The sequence below is a fragment of the Trichosurus vulpecula genome, chromosome 3 (genome assembly GCF_011100635.1).
Source record: "Trichosurus vulpecula isolate mTriVul1 chromosome 3, mTriVul1.pri, whole genome shotgun sequence".
NCBI classification, from domain to species: domain Eukaryota; kingdom Metazoa; phylum Chordata; class Mammalia; order Diprotodontia; family Phalangeridae; genus Trichosurus; species Trichosurus vulpecula.
Window position 1 is genome coordinate 294820920 of NC_050575.1, and position 21869 is coordinate 294842788.

Genomic DNA, 21869 nt, shown 5'->3' on the forward strand with positions numbered 1-21869 from the left:
AACGCACTTGGAAAGATCCTCAGTGGCTGCCTAGTATCATTCAAGGTGTGGAACGATGCAGCCTGACCAAACCAGGCATCCTCCCCATGCCCTTCACGAAGGAAGGGTCGGGCAGACACCAACTTGGCTGAGCAATCCATGAGCATGGCTCCTGTGACATGAGAGGAATTCTACCAACCTGTGTGTACGTCTTTATTAGCTTACTTGTGATTGGCATCTTCAGGAGGTTTGCTGGGGCTCTGCTTACCCTAGGCTAATGCTTTTGGAAAATGAAGTTCCAGAGTAGCTGATATTACTTCCACCCACCCCACCCCATCCCAGAGTATAAAACACTGCCACCCCTAACTGCTGTTGCCACTCAGACCCATCTGGATATATTTTGCTTCTCAGGGACCAAAATGGAGCTGAGAAGTTAAATGGCTGTTAGAGCTGATTTAGTACGTGTGTCTTTGTATCCTTTCTGTGGTTACCACTGGTGGTTCAGATATGATCAATAAACTCTGTAGAGGTGGATTTAAGGAATGTTTTTATTCCCTGAAATCTAAGGTCGTACTCAATTACCCAGGAAGTAGAAGAGGTTTCTAACCATTTCTCAAGAGTTTGATTTCACAGATCCTCTATTCAATTACTTGGATGGTGTGGAGGTGACCCTGGATTCTCAAAGGCCATGCCAGTGGAATGAATACTAGCACTTACAGTTTCTACCAAGCTAGAAAGGCTTCAAGTATGGGCCTTGCAACAGGCTATGTGTCCTATGTCCAAAGACCAGCTGACTAAGTTTGAGGAAGCTCATTACCAAGTTTGGCTATGGGGTGATGACTTTTGTTTTAGGCCCAACAACCCTTGCAGACCATCTACTATGTTCTCTTTGGGTTGTGATCCAGATTGGGGGAAGGACTACCCACACTGACGAAATCACAGATCCTCAAAATATTGAAGTGAGTGATTTCACCGACTCAGAAAATTTCTGGCTTGGATTTGGGAAAGGTAGCTGAAATCACTGTCCTGTGGCACCAAAAACTGTGCATTTGTCTGAGAGACTTGGCACTGCCCACTGGCCCATGAATATCTTGTTAAAAATAAGAAGATTCTTCAGTTCCGTGTTTAGTCATGCTTTAATGTATACATGCATGTATACATGCACATGTATACACACTTCTGTGCACACTTGCATATTGAGTGTGTACTGGTGTTTTATGTGAATTTCCTGATGGATGCTGCTCTGGGACAGGAAAGTGACAACCTCTGTGTATATGTACATGCCCACTGGGTGTGCACAAGTACATACATCAGGGTATAATACAAGGAGTTCCTTTGGTTCTGGAACATCAGGTGTGTTGCTCTTTCAAAGCAGAGTCCAAAGGAAGCCACCTTGGGCAGAGAAACCAGCCCAGGGCAATCAGGCTTTCTTCCAGAGCACTGACACCAGAACCAGGGAGGGAGTGTAACTTCCTGGAAGAAAGTTGGTGGGGGATGTCCCTTCTTCCTCATGGCAAACCTTATTCCCATATGGTCCTCTGGAGATATGTGGCAGTCTGACTCTGGCTGCCACTCTCAGGGTTTTGTCATCCTGGAACTCCTCTCCAGGGCTACCTTCCCCTTCCCCTCCAACCTTATGAATGTTAGAGCCAGAACAGTTGAGGGCGGTGGTGGAATAAGGTCACTATTTTCCAATGTGCCCTGGTGGGACTATCGCCATCCTTTCCTCCCAAATCTGGCTTGTATAAAACTAAGCATGGCCTATAACTGGTGTTATTTTTCAGTGTATACCTATACATCTTTTTGTTTCTTTCAAAGAGATTGCATCTTATGGATTCAACCTATATTTGGGGATGTCCTGTATTGAGACCAGCAATACATTTTTGATGAGGACCTCATTAGGGTTGCTTGATACCTGCGTCTAGGTATCTTCTTCCTGGGATAGGAAATCAGGATCTGAGCACAGGTTTCATCACCAATCTCTCGAATTCTGGTGCATGCTATCAAGATTCTAGAGCAGCACAGACACAAGTGAACAACCCTATGCCACAATGATTACTGAAGGGGAGAAGACCTAGGACCAAACACCACAGCTGGACTGCACCTCCCAGCTATAACTGGCTTCTACCCTACACTTTCACTACAAGCTTCATTATCTCCAGCCATAGGCCCATCTGATCCCAAATGTCGCAGCCCTTCTTCCTAATAAGACCTGGCTCCCCTACGCTGCCTAGAAGTTCCAGGGAAATCAGCTGCCTGCCCCTTGCTTAAGTTATTCATGGAAACCCCAGGGTTCAGGGAGTAGCCTAGGAAAAGTCACCCACATGCAGACTATGCCTGAGTGCCCCATGGTGTCTCATTCTTCTATGACAATCAGTTGGGTCACAGTTTAGAAGACAACTTGAGAACCTGCAGGAAACCTTCATACCATTATGTTGGTATGGGCCTCCTATCACTGGGATTCTACCAGACTGAAACTTGAAAGTATCACAGAAGGAACAGTGTTATATTCTTGGATCTTAGTGTGACCATCCGAAAAACCTAGAGCTTATAGGCCTGAGACCCATAAGTCTCATTTGCAGCAGGTTCCCTCTGCTCTGGACATGCCCTTTCTTCCTATTTTCTGGAGACTTCCATATTCTGTGCTTATATCCCCTATTTTATTCTCTGGGTACTATCTAGTGTCTCTTTGCCTGTGACATCAGAGATGGAAAACTAACCAGATGCCCCGAGTGAGAACCTGTTCTCTCCATGTGAGATCCATGCTCCGGGAGCTGCCCTATTGTCAGATATAACATTTCCCAAGCTTTCTCACACGTTGGCTAGGAGCAAAAGAGAGCTCACTGAAGACGTGGTGCTGAGTCTGCATGTGGCCATTCCAAGGCACCATCATTGATCCCCTTCCTCTTCCTGGTGTGGCCTAAAGTCACACCCTAGGTTCTAGCAACTTTCCTGCTTGTATTTTTTCTCTTGTGGTCCCTATTCCATAGTCTTGATGACAACCATACACACATACACACATATACACACACATTCCCCCAAGGTGTTTCATTTTGGGCCTTGGGAGCTCCCCTGTGTGAGCTAAAATGTGTCATAAAAAAGGCCATTTACACTCTCCTGGACTGTCTGATTCTTTTGTGAAACCCCCTCTAAATCCCATAATTTTTATAAAGGATACTGAGGAAACTTATCCCTTTAAGGACAAAGGAGTGGAGTGGGGAGGCATGATGGCCATTAAGAAGTTGTGCTTAGGTACAAGCTTTGGAAGGGTGACTACTTTTCCTTCCCAGTGTGTCTCCTTGAGCTTCATCCACACTAGGTTCACTAGCTCCTGATTGTTGGCCTCCCAATGGATACTCCATTTTTGTCAGATTTGGATTTCTGCCAGCTCATTCAATTTATTTTAACATGGCCTGTCTACTCCCATGGCTTTGATGGAATGGCTCCATTCCATCTTGGGCCCGACTGTCCAGATAGTCATTGTCCGTGACTCTCATGGCTCCTGGACTCCTTAGAAAAGGCAGAATGTTCTGGTCCTGACTCTCCCAACTTCTAGGTTTATTCCCTGTAACTGTGTATCTCCCTTCTTTCCCCATCCCTGACAAAACCACCCGTATTGTTTATGTGGGAGCTAGTTTCTAAACCTCTTGAACAGTCTAGGCCAGGTTTGGTGGAGAGTGCTGTACACTATAAGACTGCCTCTCATCCTTATAAGGAAGCTATGTCCCATCTCTATAAGCCTCAGTTTACCATTTGTAGAACATCTCTTCACCTGCAGCATCTTGGGGCCTGTGCTATCTCTTCTGAGCTCAAGAAGAGAAAAGTGAGTACAAAATCCAGATAGGATTTTTTCACCCCTAGTAGTATGTCTTAAGCACCCAGGGCTTGGGAAGGAAAGCTGAGCAGTGAAGGGAAACAGTATGAGGTAAACAGAATTTTATTTGGGATTTTTAAAAAAGCACTTTAAAAAATGTCCACTTACTTATAGGTAATAGTTCACAGAGTGTCCCTCTCTTTTCCTCAGGCAAATCCTGGTCTTTGAATAGATACAAAACTTCTCTATGAACATAGATAGTGGCAAGGGTGTGAGTTATCCAGAAATGAAACAAAGTAGGACTCCCTAGGCAGCTAACTAAATTATCAGTCAAGAGAACTGTGAATAAGGGTCCTTGTGAGTCAAAAGACAATGGAGATGTTTCATGCAAAGCCAGGCAGTGACAAAGAGAGAAACAAACATCTCCAAGGTCAGGAGAATGGGCAAATGCAAAGAAGGACAAAGACAGCTTATACTAATGTCCCAGCTCAAGGAAAGTTGGAGGGCCAGCCCAGGGAAGTGCTTAATTATTGCTTTGCTTTACAGGTTAGGAAGGCCTTTGGCCTTTGCCTACCTGGAGGCTCTCTGACTAGGCTAGCCTGGCAAATGATATTTTCATGAAGTGAACTGTCTTGCCCAACGGGGGCCTGAGATCAGGGTCTTTGCACTGAGGCCTGAGGGACTACAGGCCACCAGCCAAACCACCAAATGGAATGAGGGGCTAGGGTATTTGGGACAGGGTCTGTGTCCACAGGTACTGCTTGGCCCAAGGGCAATTCCTGCTCTCTGGCCCTGAGGGAACTTGCCTACGAGCAGAAAGGATTTCTGTGGAAAAAGTCCATCACGAATTTACTACACAGAGAGAGCTAGAAGTGCCCTGTCCGGGACCACTGACTGGAATTGGGGAGAAGAAGCTGGGGGCTCCTCTGTCTTTCTTCTCCCTGCTCCCACTTCTCCCCTCCCCCTACCTCATCAGCTCAATGGCAGAGCCTGTCAGTCTGGTTCCCCTTTGCCTCTCAGTTTCCCCCTCAGCCACTAGCTAACTCTCAGTGAGTTTATCTCTTCCAAGTGCCTAAAAAGGAGGAGGCCTAAATCTTTGAGTGGTTATTTGGGAGTTGGTGGGGAAGTGGGGCAGATTCTAAGCACTGAGAGTAAGATTTGTTTCAGCCTCAGTCACTTGAGGAAGACAAAAGTCTGTGGGGTTTTGTGAGATCTGGAGTAAGTGATTGTTCCAGCAATGACGATTTAAGAGTCTGGGGCTTGAACCTGGATGTCCTAATTCCCAATCCCTTCCCTGACTCTATAGTGCTGCTGAACAATAATATTTTTCACCTCCTTCAGGACCAAGCAAGGTTCAATTCTTTCCCCTCTTCCTCTGCTTTCTTTTCCATCTCTCTGTCCCTCCCTTTATTTCTGTCTCTCTTGAGTCTCTTTCTCGAAGCATTTCTCTTTCTGTATCTTTTTCTGTCTCTTCCCCTCCCTCCAGATCCCTTGAGCAGTAGGAAGATCTTAGCCTGGCTACTTAGGAGAGAAAATGCTTAAAAACCCATCCACTCTTCTTTTCCTAGTAATTCCAGGTCAGGAGCCTGACCTCCTGATTACCACCTCTCCTCTCTCCAACCCAACTACATGGATGCAAAGAATCTTTGTAGAACCCTCAGAACTGCCTCACCAACAGCCAACTGTCACACAGGTTCTCAGGGACCTTTCTTCAATATTGGCCACTTGCCTTGCCTCTGCAAGCAGACCTTGTCAGTCTACAGTGGCCCAAACTGTGGTTATCCGTGGTGGGGAGAAGGGTATCCCCACCTTCTCGGGCCCATATTGATACCCAAGCTGTCCCTCAGGGACCATACTCTTAAACCGAATACCCCCCTACCACCACCATCATTCCGCCTTCCTCTCGGGTAGGTCATAGGGGTTGTTCTATCTACTAGCTGAGACTGATTTAGGAGTCTTCATTCAGAAGCTGGTTGAGATTAAAAAAAAAATAGACATCAAGAAATATGATACCAGGAGCCTGAGTTGGTCTTTCTAGGCTCTTGTCCTTGAGTAGCAAAAGTATTTATGAAATAGCTTAATATTCCCAAGTTTCCAAGGGTTTTAGATATATATATTTCTGATAGTTGGAAGAAGCATGGTATGGGGGGGGGGGCAGAGAGAGCAATGGACCTGGGTTCAAATCCTATCCCTGCTACTTATTATCTGTATCACTTCTCCTCCAAACTCCAAATCCTTTGATGTTATTAGTCAGGAGCTCTGAATTCTATATATCCTTATTTCTAACTGGCTTGAAAAATAAAGTCCCATCTCCTTTCTGTGCCTCAGTTTCTCCTTGCATAAAACATATAGAATTATCCCTAGACTCTGCCTGCCTCAGATCTATTTGGAAAAGTGATCATGCCTATAATAAAAGGCCTTGAGTGCCTTTGAAAAGAGATACTAGTAAATAAGTTGCTAGTTTGGGCTAGTAAGGTCCATTCTTCCCTTCTCACGAAGGCCTATAAAACTCAGCTCTTCAGAGACTGGATGAGGGGACAAATGTGTCTGAAAGTATTTCCAGATCCCCACCATTTATTTCATTATGACGACCTTGGCCCTCCCTCTCACGTAAGGCCACAGATTTGGCCTCAGGCCCCTTCACTTTCTAGGGCAGACAGGTTCATTAATATGGTTTCTAGCTACATGATTTGTAGAGTATGCTCAGGCCTAGCTGTTGGTTTCTGGGACATCACCTCTGGGCACATCTGGAGAGAAGAGGCCCAGCGTCCTCTGATGTAGCTCAAGCCCATCCAGACCAGGCCCTGAAGGATGCTGAGCTGCTCTCGAGCCAGAGGACAGCATGACTGAGTGCCTACTGTGAGAAGGTCTGCCACTAAGAGCCAGGCTACCCGCCAAGGGCAAATGGGCACTTGGCCTTTGGCTCAATGGATTATCTGTCCTTTGTAATGATATCAGTTAGGGGGCACAGTATGCAGAAGCAACTCCTTTGTGCTGAGCCTCTGGAAACTGTGTGAGTGGTCTAGCACTCTGGGAAATTGCCCCAGCCACTTGATGGAGGTCTTTTGGCTCTTCCGCCCTTCTTTCTGGTCCCCCCATTGGGAAGCTTTACTTCCAGTTCCTCCATCTGTAGAATATCCCCTCCCCCACCAGCTAACTTAAACACAGGTATACAGCTTTTGTTGAAAACAAAAAATAAACACAAATTTTCATAGGATCCTAACTATTATGAAGAGGAAATAGACATTTCTTCCTTTAAAAAACATTGAAATTGCATTCCTAGCACTGTCTCATTACAATGCCATTTCTAAATTGAGCATCTGACCTGAAAAGGACCAGTTCTCAGTAAGTACCAACAGTAATAGCTGACATTTCTGTGGTCCCTTTAAGCGTTTTCCTTACAACAACACTATCAGGTAAGTAGTACACCTATCCCCATTTTACAGATGAAGAAACTGGGCTCCGTGAGTTTGTTGGTGTTTAATAGATAGGAAATTGATTTTTTTTTTGCTTTTGTGCATTTGGTTTAATTATGAAGGGCAGCAAAAGATAGACCTTAGACTTATGGAATGTCAGACACGGTAGAGACCTTAGAAATGATCTAGTCCCACTCCCTCGTTTTATAGATAAGGAAACTGTGGCCAGAGCAGGAAAGTGATTTATCCAAGGTCACACAGCTAGCTATACCTTTCCTTCCCCCTCCATCTGTCCTATCTTTATTTTGTCAAGAGCTCCTGAATCTCTCTCTTCCCCCCCCCCCTTTACTTTCCCACTGAGGATAAGCCCATTTCATGGGGCAGGTAGATGGCACAGTGGATAGAGCACTGAGCCTGGAGGCAGGAAGATCTGAGTTCAAATCTTACATCAGATACTTTTTAGCCATGTGACCCTGGGCAAGTCACTTAACCTTTGTTTGCCTCAGTTTCTTCAACTGCAAAGTAGGGATAATAACAGCACCCACTTCCCAGGGTTGGTGCGAAGAACAAATGAGATAATATTTGTAAAAGCACTTAGCACAGTGCCTGGCACATAGTAGGAGCTATAAATGTTTATTCCCTCCCCTTCTTTTCCCAGTGACAATAGAATCCAATTTCTTTGTTTCTTAGATTACTTAACTTCCTTCAAGGCTCAACTCAGGATTGCATATTAAAGGAAACCTTCGTACCCCTCCCCCTTTAATTATTAATGTTCTTACTCTTCTAAAATGATCTTGTATTTGCTTTTCTGTGTTAATGTTTTATCTATCCCAGCCACCTAGATGTAAACTCTTTGGAAGTAGGGATTATTTTTTATTTTGTCTTTGTCTCCCCAGCTCAATACAATGCCTCGTACATAGTAGGTACTTAATAAGAGCTTCTCACTGAATTGACAGCTCAGTTCTTACTGAGGAAGTATGAGACATATTGGTGAATAAAGGACTTCACTTAGACTAGGGCAAACAGTGCACATGGGCAGGGATGGAGGAGCAGAGAGAGGGTAGTATGAGACAAACCAGGAAAAGGGCCTCAAATCCAGGCTAAAGAATTTGGGTTTTATTCAGTAATAATAATATAAAAGCATTTCTACAGTGCTTTAAGGTTGGCCAAGCATTTTACACATATCATCCATCTGATGCTCACAACAAGCCCAAGAGGTAGGAGCTATTATTATCCCCATTTTACAGAAGAGGAAATTGAGGCAGACAGACTTGCTCAGGATCACACAGCTAGGAAGTGGAGGCCAGATTTGAACTCCAGTTTTCCTAACTTCCAGTCCAGGAGGCAGTAAGAACCATTGAAGGCTTTGGAGCCAAGGGGTGGAGTTCTTTGAGTTCTGTATTAGGGGGAGATTAGTCTGGTAGTGGAATGAAGGGGTGGATCGGAGAAGGGAAAGTCTGAAAGGTGATTTTTGGTGTGCTCAGCTTTACCCCACCCAGCTGGGCAAGGAGAAGGAGCAGGTTAGTGGGAATAACCACATCAGATGACAACTAGCAGTTAAAAATGATGAAAGTGCCTTGTTCCAGTGAATATCCCTCCCCTCCCCTCCTCCCACCATCCACTCTAGCTTCTAATAAAAGGGCTTAGGCTCTGTAGCCTGAAAGCCAAGGAATGTTAGCCTCCAGCCCAATGGCGAAGGATAAGCATGGGGGCAGGCCAAGGAGGGCGGACTAGTGAATTATATAAGAGTCTTGGCCATCTAGAGGTGCAGCCAGGAATACAGTGACAGCAGAACTCCACCCTGGAAGTGGCAAGGGCTGAGGCAGGGTCAGGGAAAGTGTGTTGCAAGTTGGATCCTGGTTGGAACCCACCCAACTGCACTGTTTACATCCCCCGTGACTAAGAGCGGAATAGAAAAGGTTGCTTTTGTCTTATTCTAACTCCCTTCCAGGGCTGACATTGGCTATTTGGTTTGGAGGAGGTGGAAAGGGATCTCTGGGAGGGGAGGACTGATGTCTCTCTAAAGACTTAAGTTCTTGTCTGGTCGGCAGGTGCCAATGAAGCTGCTAATGGCAGTGATCCTGATATTGGGCCTGATGGTGATGGTCGCTGGCCGGTTACCAAAGAATGAGGATAGGATGTGTGTCTACCGGAAGCTGTCCCAGAGGGATGCTTTATTCTGCAAGTGAGTAGAACCCACATGAATGGAGTGGGGGTGGGGAGGGCAGAGGAAGAGTCAGGATGGAATCGGGCATTTGTTCTGGGGACCGAGATGAGGGGCAACATTCCCCGGTTCTAGGTGACCTTGGCTGAAGTCCTAGGGGAAAAAGATGTAATCTTAGGGGATCGAGCCTGTGGATCACCTTAGCCAAGAGTACTATTGAGTCAGCTTGCTTTTTTCCTGGGCCCAAGCGGGGTTTGTTCTCTGAAAGCGGCTGGTTTATGTCTCAACTTCTCTTCTCCCTGCTCTGGTGAGTGGGGAAAAGTGCCACAAACCAGGTGAACAAAAATCCCTCACTATAACACAACTCACTTCTCTGCAAAACAACCTTTTCCCCTGCATAAGAAGATTACATTTTTTTAAAAAAGATGACATGAATTAGGCCCTGAATTAATCCCTCCTCTCTCCAAACAAGAACTATTTTTGCCAGAGAACAGAGTACTTTGGCATGACCTAGGGCCAAACAGGGGAAAGGGCTATAGTTGTGGACATAGGAGACTGGCCACATGTTACAGGACCCTGAAATACTGAGGCCAGCATTCTACTCAGGATTTTAGAAAAAGATTAAAAGAAATAGAACTGGGCAAAACTCGGCAAGGTCAGCGTGTACTTCACGGGCCGAAAACTCTGGTAGAACAGTCTCCAGAGTGTTCCTTTGGGGTGTTAACACCCCGCCCCCCTTCCTCCTCCCTCCCTCCCTCCCTCCCCCTGCACAGGAGGCCTTGGTCTTTGAAAAAGATACTTTCTGCTGGGCTTTGATTCAGTCAGTCAGTTTGCTTAGCTTGAAGAGAACAGCAGCTCTAGGACTCATGTTTGTCAAGGGGGAAAGGAATCTGATAAGACAATTCATTTGCACTTTACCATTCTTGTCTTAATATGTCAAAACCTACTTGCCGGCCAGAAGTATTTGGTTTAAAAGGGAAAGGTAGACAGCAGCCAAGGCGTGTCTTAAAGGAATGAATTCCTAACTGTGTAATTTCAGACATCTTGGAGAATATTGTTGGATAAGAGACTTTCCTAGCACCCTACCCCCAAATCACACTAGCTGGACAGTTACCTTCTGGGCCTGTAGACAACCCTGGGCCTCTACACTTTGTTTTAATCATTTTATTTGGTCCTCAAATAATCCTATAAATCAAATCCCATTTAAAGATATTCTGTGAGCCCCTGCAATTAATCTTCATTAAAAATTCTTTAAAATTCTTAAAAATTCATTAAAAATCTTCATTAAAAAAAAAAGAAAAACAAGAGTAGAGGCAACTAGGTAGCATAGTAGATAGAGTGCTAGGCCTGGAGCCACACTGGGTTCAAATATAGCCTCAGACACTTAGTATGACCCTGGGCAAGTCACTTAACCTTATTCTTGCCCCAGTTTCCTTAACTGTGAAACAGGAATCATCACTGAGCCTATTTCTAGGGCTATTGTGAGGATCAAATGAGATACTATTTGTAAAAAAGGACTTAATACAGTGCCTGGCACATAGTAGGTGTGATACAAATGCTTATTCCCTTCCCTTCCCATCTATTTTGTAAAGCTGGTCTTTTTTCCCCTTAGGTTTAAAAATGGAACCTGATTGGTTTTGACTTGGGTTTTTAGACCCCAGGGTCATTCTTGGGTTTCTAGGCTGTAGCCTAGCAATGCCTCTAACATCTCTGGAAACCCAATGTTCAGTGTCCTTCTCTCTCTCTCTCTCTCTCTCTCTCTCTCTCTCTCTCTCTCTCTCTCTTTCCCTCTCTCTCTCGCTCCATCTCTCTGCAGGGGCAACCTCAAGGTGATCTACCCTGAGATAGGGGACGTTGGCTGCATGTATGTCCCTGAGTGCAATGGTTTCAGGCAGAAGATTGGCAGTTGGGGCAAACCTTCCATCAAATACTCCCAGGCTCATGAGGTAAGTGCACCATGTGGGAGGTCATCAGCACTGCAGCACTGTCATTGTCACAGGCCAGATCTTGAACACCTGCAGATAGCAATGTGGAACCTCAGATGGCTAAATGCCACCTGCATTCCTAGAAACCAATAGAGGTGGGCAAAGCCATCAGCCTCCTTAGGTGAAATGTGCAGGAGATGCAATGAAGGATGCTTTTCAACATAACTTCTTACACATACACACTTTTTCATAATACTAGAAAGTCATTATCTCATGGGGATTTTGTTTATGGTGACACCAGTCTCATGCACTATAAGGAAGGCTCAAAGCCTTGGGCAACAAAAAGTTGGGAGGAAAAGACACGTTTTCAAATGTAGAGGAGGTACAAAGATTCTTTGCCCCGGACATCTAAATTTTCTTGGACTAGAAGGCCAGAATGAGGGATTCCAAGAAGCTTATGGTATGAATACTCTGGAAATCAAACACCTCCTAGCCAGTTCCCCCATCCTCTCCTGACCCGCTCCCACCCAGCTCCTTCATTTTTACCCAATATCCAGGCCTAGGGAGATTAGACACATTGCCTGCCTCAGAAGGCCAGATGCACCTTTTAGGGGCTTCACATTTTTTTCCCCAAGAGTCTGCTTAATGACCTTGTGGTCAGGAAAGCAGAAATGGGCCAGCCAGTGAAGGGTTCCTACCACCAAGGGAATACCTCTATCGCTCATAATCTTAGAATATGGGAAGCTAGTGCTCTTCACTTTGGTGAATGGTGAGAGATCAGGTTTATCTTATTCCTGACCCTTGGCCAGTACCATAGCACCATATGTTCTGATATGATGTAGAGCATAACTGTGATGACTTAGGTCAAACATTATGAGGACTTGAAATAATTGCCCTTGTCACAGAGACTTATTATTAAGTAGTATCATCTTGTTCCCAAAACTGCCCTTGGTGTGTGTGGGGGGGGGGGGGGGCAAGAGTGGCCTACAAATATGATGAAACTGAGATATAGGAAAAGATCATTGTACTTCTGGGAAATGGGAAGATGAGGTGATGCTTCTGGGAAATTCGGGGTGAGGTGACCTTTGTGACCTATTTTAGTGCTTGTGTGGCTTTGGGTTTCTCTCTTGGATGTCATTTCCTCGTCTTTCTCTTGGTTGGCAAAGGAGGAGTTTGGTAATGAACAAGAACCTGGCTTTAAAGACTAATTCTTTTTGAATGGGGCTGGTTTGAGACTGTGGACTCTGGAGGCTGGGTTGGTCTGTCTGAGTTGAACTCAAGGACCCCCACTGAGGATAATTAAGTTAATGATTAGGATTATTGGCCAATTGTATCTCTGGGTCCAAGAGGGGGACTAAATTGTAAGAGGCGGTCTTTAGGGATCATCAGCCTCTAGCTCTCAGATCAGAGGATCAGGGTGGACCAAGGATTCACACAAGGAATGTTTAGTCCTATGGGCTAGATCCACACACTGGGGAGTGAGGCCTTTATACAGACCTTGGATAACTACTATCTTTTTTTGTTTGCTATTTCTGAATGTTTATATTGTTTATCTTCCCAATATATAGACACTTACATATCAAAGGGCTCAATATGGAAATGGGAGAAAGAGCTGTAGCCTGGGATCACTCAATCTTCTACTGTGCTCTGAGTCAGCTCTTATCCCTCACACCCATCCCCAACCCAGACATTGTCTTTCCCTGTGTAGAGCCTACTGGGAGCTCTGAACTTTATCGGTTATATAACATCTGCTAGCACTCTGATGTCATGATCAGACATGTCTGATACAACACAATACAAATACAAAAATTGCTCCATAGACATTGGCGCTAGGACTCAGTGTAAACTCCATTTTGCCAGCCTGTTGGACATGAGCTGGGTTCATCTGCTTCTGCCTGCTGCCTTAATGCTCCAACACCCCCACGCTCCTCAAAGGTACCCCTTGAAGCCCCTGGGTATCCTTGCCCCATTGCCCAGAACTTTCCCTTAAGTGACCCAGAGATGCACACCCACACAGCCCTCTCCCTAATGCACGTACCACCTTCAAGCCAAATGAAGACTCCCTGTTGGCCTACCCCTGCATTAACTAATCACTCTGCTCTCACAGTCACTTAGCCCCAGCACAAGCCCCACTACCAATTACCAGTGTCTGAAAAACATACTGAAAGGCCTTTTAGAACCCAAGGGGAACTTCACCACCCCAACGGCCATAGGTCTCCCTCACCTCAACACAGAGCTGGGGCTCCTCCAAAGTGTTCTAGCCCAGGTTCTTGCAGGGCTAACAGTGGGAACTGGGGCTAGGTAACTGGAGATTACCTGCAGGCCTCTGAGGGCCACTCAGGTGGTATGGTGGATGGAATGCCAGGCCTGGAGGCTGAGTTCAAATCCAGCCTCAGACATGTATTAGCTGTGTGACCCTGGGCAAGTCACTTAACCCTGTTTGCCTCAGTTTCTTCATCTGTAAAATGAGCTGGATAAGGAAATGGCAAACCACTCCAGTATCTTTGCCAAGAAAACCCCAAATAGGGTCACAAAGAGTCAGGCATGACTGAACAATAACAATGACAACCATCGGCCTCTGACCCCAGGTTGCTGAGGGGTCAGGAGCAAGGCATCTTGGGGCAGGGTTCAGAGATCATTGAGATTGAGCTAAGAGCTAAGAGAAATCCCTGGGCAAAGGGATATATAATTTCTTTTTTTTTAATTTTTTTTATTGTTTTTTGGCAGGGCAATTGGGATTAAGTGACTTGCCCAAGGTCACACAGCTAGTACATGTGTCAAGTGTCTGAGGTTGGATTTGAACTCAGGTCCTCCTGACCTCAGGGTCAGTGCTCTACTCACTGCCACCGAGTTGCCCCAGGGATATATAATTTCACTAGCGTCAGACTATGTCCATCAACGCAGATCACAACTTCCTTGTAGCTTGGAGCGTCGCTGTGCCTGTTCCCCATCCTCCCAGTTCACCTCTCTAGGACCACCCTGGTGATGATCACATCCTAACTCAATCAGGCTAGTGCTTGTGCAACATGGAAGAAGCTTGCCAGAGCTTGGACTCTGTGGGCACTGCCTTTGAAAACTCAGGCTAACCTCCTTGCCGTGATAAAACATAAGGATAGGATGTCAATGGAAGCAGTTAGTCCAAAACCAAGGGCAAGTGACCAACCCCCAGCCCCACAGAATAGGCAACTCAAGAGATGAGTGCTGAGTTAAGAGGCAGTCTCTCATCATCATCGTCATCATCGTCATCGTCATCATAAGAGCAGCTAATATTTATGTAGGGCTTGCTATGCGCCAGGCACTGTGCTAAGCACTTTACAATTATTATCTCATCTGATCCCTACAGCAGCTCTGCGAGGTAGGTGCTATCATTATTCTCATTTTACAGACGAGGAAACCGAGGCAAACAGAACTTAAGTGACTTTCCCAGGGTCACAGAGCTAGGAAGTGTGTGGGTCTAGATTTGAACCCAGATCTCCTTGCCTCCATTCTATCCCCTGTACCATCTAGGTGCTCAAATATTTTTTGCTGATGTTTTAAAGGCAGGAGCACCATGAAGTCTTCTCGATCGGAGCAAACTTAGCATAGGCATAAAAGTCAAATGTCTACATTGTGTATAGAAATACATAATGGTATCTATCTATACTTCCTATTTTATTCAGTGGAAAGGGCTGAGAGGACTTTATCTTCACACCCTCCCCGACTCTAGCCCTGTCTCCCTAGACAGTTTTTGAAACTTTGGCCAGGTTAACTGATTCCCCTCTTGCCACCAACACTTGCTTATTGTGGGAAGCATTTTTTGTCTCTCCGCGTCTACCCCATGAGGACACTTGGCATTCCCTAGGAATGATGTCTAGACTAGCCCTACGTAGAAGCTGTGGCTTTGAGCCTCTGCTCACTGCACTGTATCTGCCTGAGCCACCAGGTGGTGCTGAAGATGGTGACTCTGCCAGCTTACTGCCAATGGGGCACTCCAACCTTCCCTGGTGCCCTGGGTATTGTAAATGTAGGCTAACAGATAAATCCAGATATAAATCATCATTCTTATGGCTTTCGGCCCCATCCACTAGGACCTCTTTGTTTTCTCACTTTCCTTCTCAGAGTATCCTCAAAGAATTAAGTCGCTTCCTATATATGCTGAATACATTTACTGAATGGAAATCAAAAGTAAATTGCAACCTCTTTTGAGCACAGGTATTGCATTTCTAACTCCCCTTCTCCTTCTCTTGGGCTCTGTCCTTCACTTTCACCGTAGACATGGGTACGCTCAAAGGAGTTTTATCAAGCAGTCTCTATCTCAAGATCACCACTTCACCAGCAGCTCATTCTTCCACTGTGTATGGCCAATGGCAATCATTGCCCTATATCTACTATACATGTGTTAGCTACCAGCCCTAGAAAAATGTCCCTAGGCCATCTACGTGGCCCTTTGCAGTGTATCTCTGCATTTCTTTGCAGTGTGTTTCAGCCATGTTAAGATGTGTTTCAGACACGTCCCAAAAGTGTATCAGTTGCTCAATAATTCCATGGTGTGTTCTCTGGAAATTCTCCCTCAACCAGATAGCTGTCCCTCAGGAGACTAAGTCCAGAAATCTAAATACTACAGAGCTTGGCTCTGCTCTTTGAAAAGTCCTGCCACAGAGAGTGATAGCAGCACAAACAATGGCCACTGCCCTTAGCAAAGTCTTTGAGAAACAACTGAATGCCCCAGCTGCATCTCTCCTTAGCGTCTAAAGACCTTGAGAAAGTCAGGGGCAACAGGCACCTGGTGTGCAGTGGGAGGCTGCCACAGAAAGAGCTACATTAGACCTTGTTCAAGACTCTTGAGGCCCCCAACTTAGCCAAAAGCAGAGGGGCAATGGACTTTCCAGCCTGAAACCCTTAGCCTCTTTCTGGCTAGGTCATCCATTAGGACAGCTAAGGAATAATGGAAGGGATGGAGGTTGTGGGCTCAGTACAGAGTATGAAAGACTCAGATGAAAGTCAGATATATAGGTGTTCATCACTAAATCAAATGGTGGGAGGAGGTAAAGGGGGGGGGAGAGACAGAGACAGAGAACATAAAGAGTTAGTTTTATGGGGAGCTAGATTTCTGGTGGGATGACATTTGCGAAGTTCTAACACAAAATAATGTAGAAGTATGAGGAAGAAGCAAATGTGGCTTCCCTATGCCCTGTTCTTCCTTCAAGAATCTCTGAATTTGTTGGGATGGGTGTGCCCTTGATATATGAGCATTGCAAACCCTCTGTGCACTGGTACATGTTTTAAGAGGCACTTTGACCTCACATCAGGTCAAGTGATGAGCCTTTCCAAACTTAGGCTAGTCCTTTCCAGCTGGGTAGGAGCTACCAAGGACTGAGCTCACTCAGGTTCCAAGAATGCAGGGTCTGCCACAACAAAGCACTGGAGTGCACTTGCATTACACAATTCAGCTTAAACATCTCTTGAGTATTTTGCCTGTATAAGAACTATACACGTTGCCACGTAAGACATAAGGAATGCAAACATAGCACCCCATGATGGATTACATTCTCCAATTTGAATGTAAACTTCTTGAAGGCAGGGACTAGCACATAGTAAGTCTAATATATGCTTCATTTATTCATCTTTCTGTCATCCTGGCCTCAAGGAGCATAAAGTCTAGCTAGTTGTTCAAACAAAACCAATCTAACAGGGAAGTAAATTGGAAAGACTTACATGAACTGATGCAGAGTGAAATGAGCAGAATCGGGAAAACACTGTACACAGTAACAGCAATATTGTCTGATGAACAACTGTGAATGACTTACCTGTTCTCAGCAATACAATGATCCAAGACAATTGCAAAGGACTCGTGATGCTATCTACCTCCAGAGGAAGAACTGATGGCATCTGAGTACAGACCAAAGCATATTATTTTCTTTCTTTTTTTGTTTTGTTCAAGTTTCTTTTTTCCACAAAGTGACTAATATGGAAATGTTTTACATGATTACACATGAATAACCTATATCAGATTGCTTACTGTCTCAGGGAGAGGGGAAGGAAGAGAGGGAGAGATAGAATTTGGAACTCAAAACATAATGAATGTTAAAAATTGTTTTTACATGTAATTGGGGAAAAACGAATTTTTTTTTTTAAAAAGTCAAGTTAGAAGGAAATAACAAGTATGTAAATAACTAGGGTACAAGTTGCAGTATGCTAAAGACCATAAGTGCTATGAGGTTTCAGAGAAGAGAGAGATAGCTCCTGACAAAATAGGGGGAGAGGGGAAGACTGTCTAGATTGGAAAGAATCAGGGAAGACCTTATGGAGGAGCTGGTTTTATTTGAGGGGCAGGATTACAACAGGTGGCAAATAAGAGTAATGGTAAGTCCAAAAGATTCTGTTTTATCATGGAGGATCATCTCACGCAACTGAGACTGTGACCTGTTTCTTTGAGGGGACAGACAGACAGACAACTAGCTGCATGGGGGCAGGCACTAGCTTTGTCTACTCAGCCCTGTCCGCAAAGGCTTCAGGTGACTTGGGGCTTGCCAGCTACCTTCAATTCTTCCACTAGATGGCAGCATAAGCCTTTCTGAGCACAGGGCATGTCAAGTTGGCACTTAACAGGATTCCCAGATATTGTTGGATTCAGTGAAAATTTACACCATCATAGGAAATTTGACTTTGGAGGGAGACCTCAGAGACTGCACATTCAGCCTCTTTACAAGAAGAAGAAATTGAGGCCCAGAGAGAAGCAAGTTAGTGGCAGAACTGAACCTAGAACACGGGATTCTTGGTTCCTCTTCTCAAGCACCCAGCAGGAGACTGAGCCATAGGCAGCCATGCCTCGGGCCTGGGCTCTGTTCTCTGGGATCTGGGCACAGAAAGCACATACTTCCCAACCGGAAGGGAGCATTGGAGCAGGACTTTAATGGAGATGCAGGCAATGAATCTTTTTCATTCATATGGTAGATACTTACCCAGTATTTCCTGCAGGGACATGCATGGCCAAAGCAGATCTGGGGGGTGATGGGCCCTTTTGGTGGGGGTGGGGAAAGCCTTTACAAAGGTCTGAAGTACAGGCTACTGGCACGGGGCATTTGAAAAAGAACAGAGTTTTTCTGGGGTTATTGGCATAGCCTGCCTGGAATCAAACAGTGAAAACATACCACTCATTTACCAAATTCCCAAACTTTCCAGCAATGTAGGTTGTGAGTTGGATCAGCCAGACACCATGAGCTAGTTGAATAGACATTGCTGTTTGTAGGGCAACCTGGGAGAAGGTAAAGGGTGTTGGCCATTTGCTCAACAGTCGGAACCCAGGAGCCTCTGGGTCTGAAAACCATTAAATCTCAGCCCCAGATCTGCAGTGAACTGGAATCTTGGGGCTAGAAGGGGTGGAGCCATCGCTACCTGGCGTGAAAGAGGAAAAGTGCTGGGAAGAATTAGAGACAGGGCAGCCTAGCTCCTGAACTTCACAAACATCTTCTTCCTCTCCATCCTATGTCTCTCTGCTCAAATCTTCCCACTTGGATCGGCCTTCCACCGGGTCTGCTACAAACCTTTCCTCCAACCGAAGATTGCAGGGGTAGCAGCATCACCTGCTTTGCTCCATACTGGCTTATGTAGTTCCCAAGAAGAATATGTTCCCCCCTCTTTCCCTTCCCCCCTCAACACATCCCCCCTCACTAGCAAATGAGGAAACTGAGATCTAGAGAGATGTGGCTTCTCCGAGGCATGAAACAGCATATTACCTAGAAGCGCTTGATAAATGTTGGCTTGTATGAAACTGAAGCAACAGCATGAGGCCCTGGAGGGTGGAGGGAAGGCCCTAGAGCCAAGGAAAATAGGTGGCAGCTATTACAGCTGTAAAAGCCAAGAAAACTCTTCCTCCAGGTACAGTAAATTAGGAGCTTCTTGAAGGCAGGGACAGATTTTTATTTTCCTACGTATCGCCAGCAGTACGTGCTTAATTAATATTTGTAACTTGACTCAGTACCCCAAGGTCAGTCAGGACCCAGGAGAGGCCTGAGTGGGATGGTGGGGAATGGTCTGGCAGACTATTGCTTCCTCCAGGAGAAAGGGCTGGGCTCACTTTGACTCGTGAAGAGACAAACTAGCGCAGGAAAAGCCTGCTGGTTTTTGTTGCATGCCTCATCAATCACAGCAAGTCAGAGATTTGGACAATAATGGCTGAAAGGCACTGTAAAGTCCGTGGGCCACCAGCTGGCTCTGCTGTGGCTTAGACGGAGTCTCATCATCTCTCCAGCAGTTGCCTTAGGGATTCCTTTTCAAAGGCTAAGCAAAAATTGCAGCAAATCTCACTTGAGCCTGACAGATTGGAAACATACGGGGAGAGGAAAAGCACACCATCGAAAACATAGCTAGAGCTAAGATAGAGATATACAAATATATACATATGTATGCATATATTTGAAGAACACTTCATGGTTAATTAAGCGTTTTTGGAATCCATCATCTTGTTTGCGCCTCACAACAAAGCTGCGGCAGGGTCAAAAGAGCCCCTGAGTCAGGAGGCATGGATCTGAGTTTTGACCCTGACGCTTAATGTTACTTTGGGTAAGCTGGCTAACCTCTGTGAGTCTCAGTTTCCTCTCCTGTGATATGAGGGGATTGGCCCAGATTGGATTCGATAGCGAAGGTTCTGGTGAGTTCTACGTCTGTGATCCTATGAGGCATGGGGATTTGAACAAGACGCGCCTTTTCCAGCCTCAGTCTTCTCAGTTGTAAGAGGGGAATGATAGTCCTTCTCCTTCCTACTTCACAGGATTATTCTGAGGATCATGCAAGATGATGCATTTTTTAAAAGCCCTTTCTAAACGGTTATAGAGAGATATCCTATGGGAAACACGGGAAGGTCCAGTCTAACAGCAACGGCTCTGGGCTGTTCAAAGAACAGGCAAAATGAGGTCCAGATTTAGTAAGAACACTCTTGAGTAAGCCTAGATGTCAGAGACTATGACTGATTTGACCAAAGGAGGAGGTCATGGTTTTGATTCAAAGTCTCGGTTTATTTATTATTAGTGTTATCATTATCATCATTATTATTTTACTATAGGCTGGAAAGGGAGTATTAGCCCCAATTGTACACTTACAGAAACTGAGACTCAGAAAAGTTAAATGCCTTGTCCAAGGTCATGCAGCTAGTGGTAGAGACAGAAGGAGTCGTTGGGTCTCCTGGCTCTAAGCCTAGCGCTATTTTCACTGTATCGTGTTGTTCTTCTATTTCAATGTGGAAAGAGGACTCCTATAATGTTTAATATTTTTGTCAATAGCTTGGCTAAAGGAGTACTTATCAGAAGTGGAAATGACATAAGCTAGAAGAGATAGCTAACATGGCAGGTGACAGTAGGATCCGAAAACGTCTCAACAGACTGAGGCATCAGGCTGACTAGTGAGGTGACATTGAATAGGTATAAATGTAAAGACTTACATGTGGGTCAAAAGGGAGAAGGGAAGGGAGGGAGGGAGAAAAATTTGGAGCTCAAAATCTTATAAAAATGAATGTTAAAAACTGTCTTTACATGTAATTGGAAAAAATAAAATATTATTTACCAAAAAATTCGGAAGCACAACATAAAAGTATGACTAGGAAACATTTTATCTAAAAGTCAATCAGTTAGGATTTATTAAGCACCTTTGTTTTGTTGCTGTTCAGTCATGTCCGATTCCTCATGACCCCATGACTTTAAAGGATCAAGGGGCTTTCTTCTAAAATAGAAGCAGTTTGCCATTTCCTTCTCCAGTGTGTCCCCATTTTTCAGATAAGGAACTGAAGCAAATGGGTTTAAGTGACTTGCCGGGAGGTCACATAGCTAGTAAGTGTCTGAGGCTGGATTTGAACTCGATCTACCTGACTCCAGGCCCAGTTCTCTATCCTAGCTGCCCCGTATTAAGCACCTATTTTGTTGGAAGAACTGTGTCAAGTGCCTGGAACATAAAGAAAGACAAACAGAATTTTCGTGTCAACTAAGTGTCAGGGTCAAAACTCACAATCTAACGGGGGAGGGGGGAGAAAACACCCAAATAACCATGTACATGCAAACTATGAACATAAAGGATAACCTGGGGGTGGTCTCAGAGCAAGGCACTAGCATTAAGGGAGATCAGGAAATGTTTCTTGGAGAAGGTGGGAAGCCAGGAAGGGGAGATAAGGAGCGAGAGCATGCCAAGAATGGGGGACAGCCAGGGAAAATGCTCAGAGTTGAGAGACAGCATGTTCTATGCAAGGAATAATAGCCAGGAGGTCAGATGGAGAGGTTTTTGTGAACTGCAAGACCAAAATAAGTTTGATGTGACAGCTCAAAAAATTGATCTTAGATTGCATTGAGAGGTATAATGTTTAGGACTAGGGGTGGTCATAGTCCTATTGTGCTCTGCTCTGGTTTGACCACGTTTGGACTATTGTGTTTAGTTCTTTGAATCCCATTTTAGGAAAAACACTAATAAGAGCCCTCCCCAAACTACTTTCTATTCATTTTGCCTCTCTTAGATATCTATATAAGCATCTATATGTATGTATATTACGTATATGTGTGTATATGCATACACTCATATATGCACTCATTAGAATGGAAGCTTCTTGAGAA

General features: G+C 45.0%; 1 protein-coding gene across 3 annotated transcripts in view; it reads left to right on the plus strand.

Annotated features, from left to right (window-relative positions):
- PEBP4 (phosphatidylethanolamine binding protein 4) overlaps positions 1 to 21869 on the plus strand; it is a 357304-nt gene that overhangs the window by 75759 nt on the left and 259676 nt on the right. The window contains exons 1-3 of one of the 3 annotated variants that reach the window (XM_036748623.1): positions 8665 to 8729; positions 9261 to 9394; positions 11190 to 11319. In XM_036748623.1, the coding sequence (XP_036604518.1) occupies positions 9267 to 9394; positions 11190 to 11319 (258 nt within the window). In that variant the 5' untranslated portion in view covers positions 8665 to 8729; positions 9261 to 9266. Of the gene's footprint in view, positions 1 to 8664; positions 8730 to 8892; positions 9129 to 9260; positions 9395 to 11189; positions 11320 to 21869 lie in introns of those variants that run through there. The other 2 variants (XM_036748621.1, XM_036748622.1) reach the window with 2 other exon arrangements.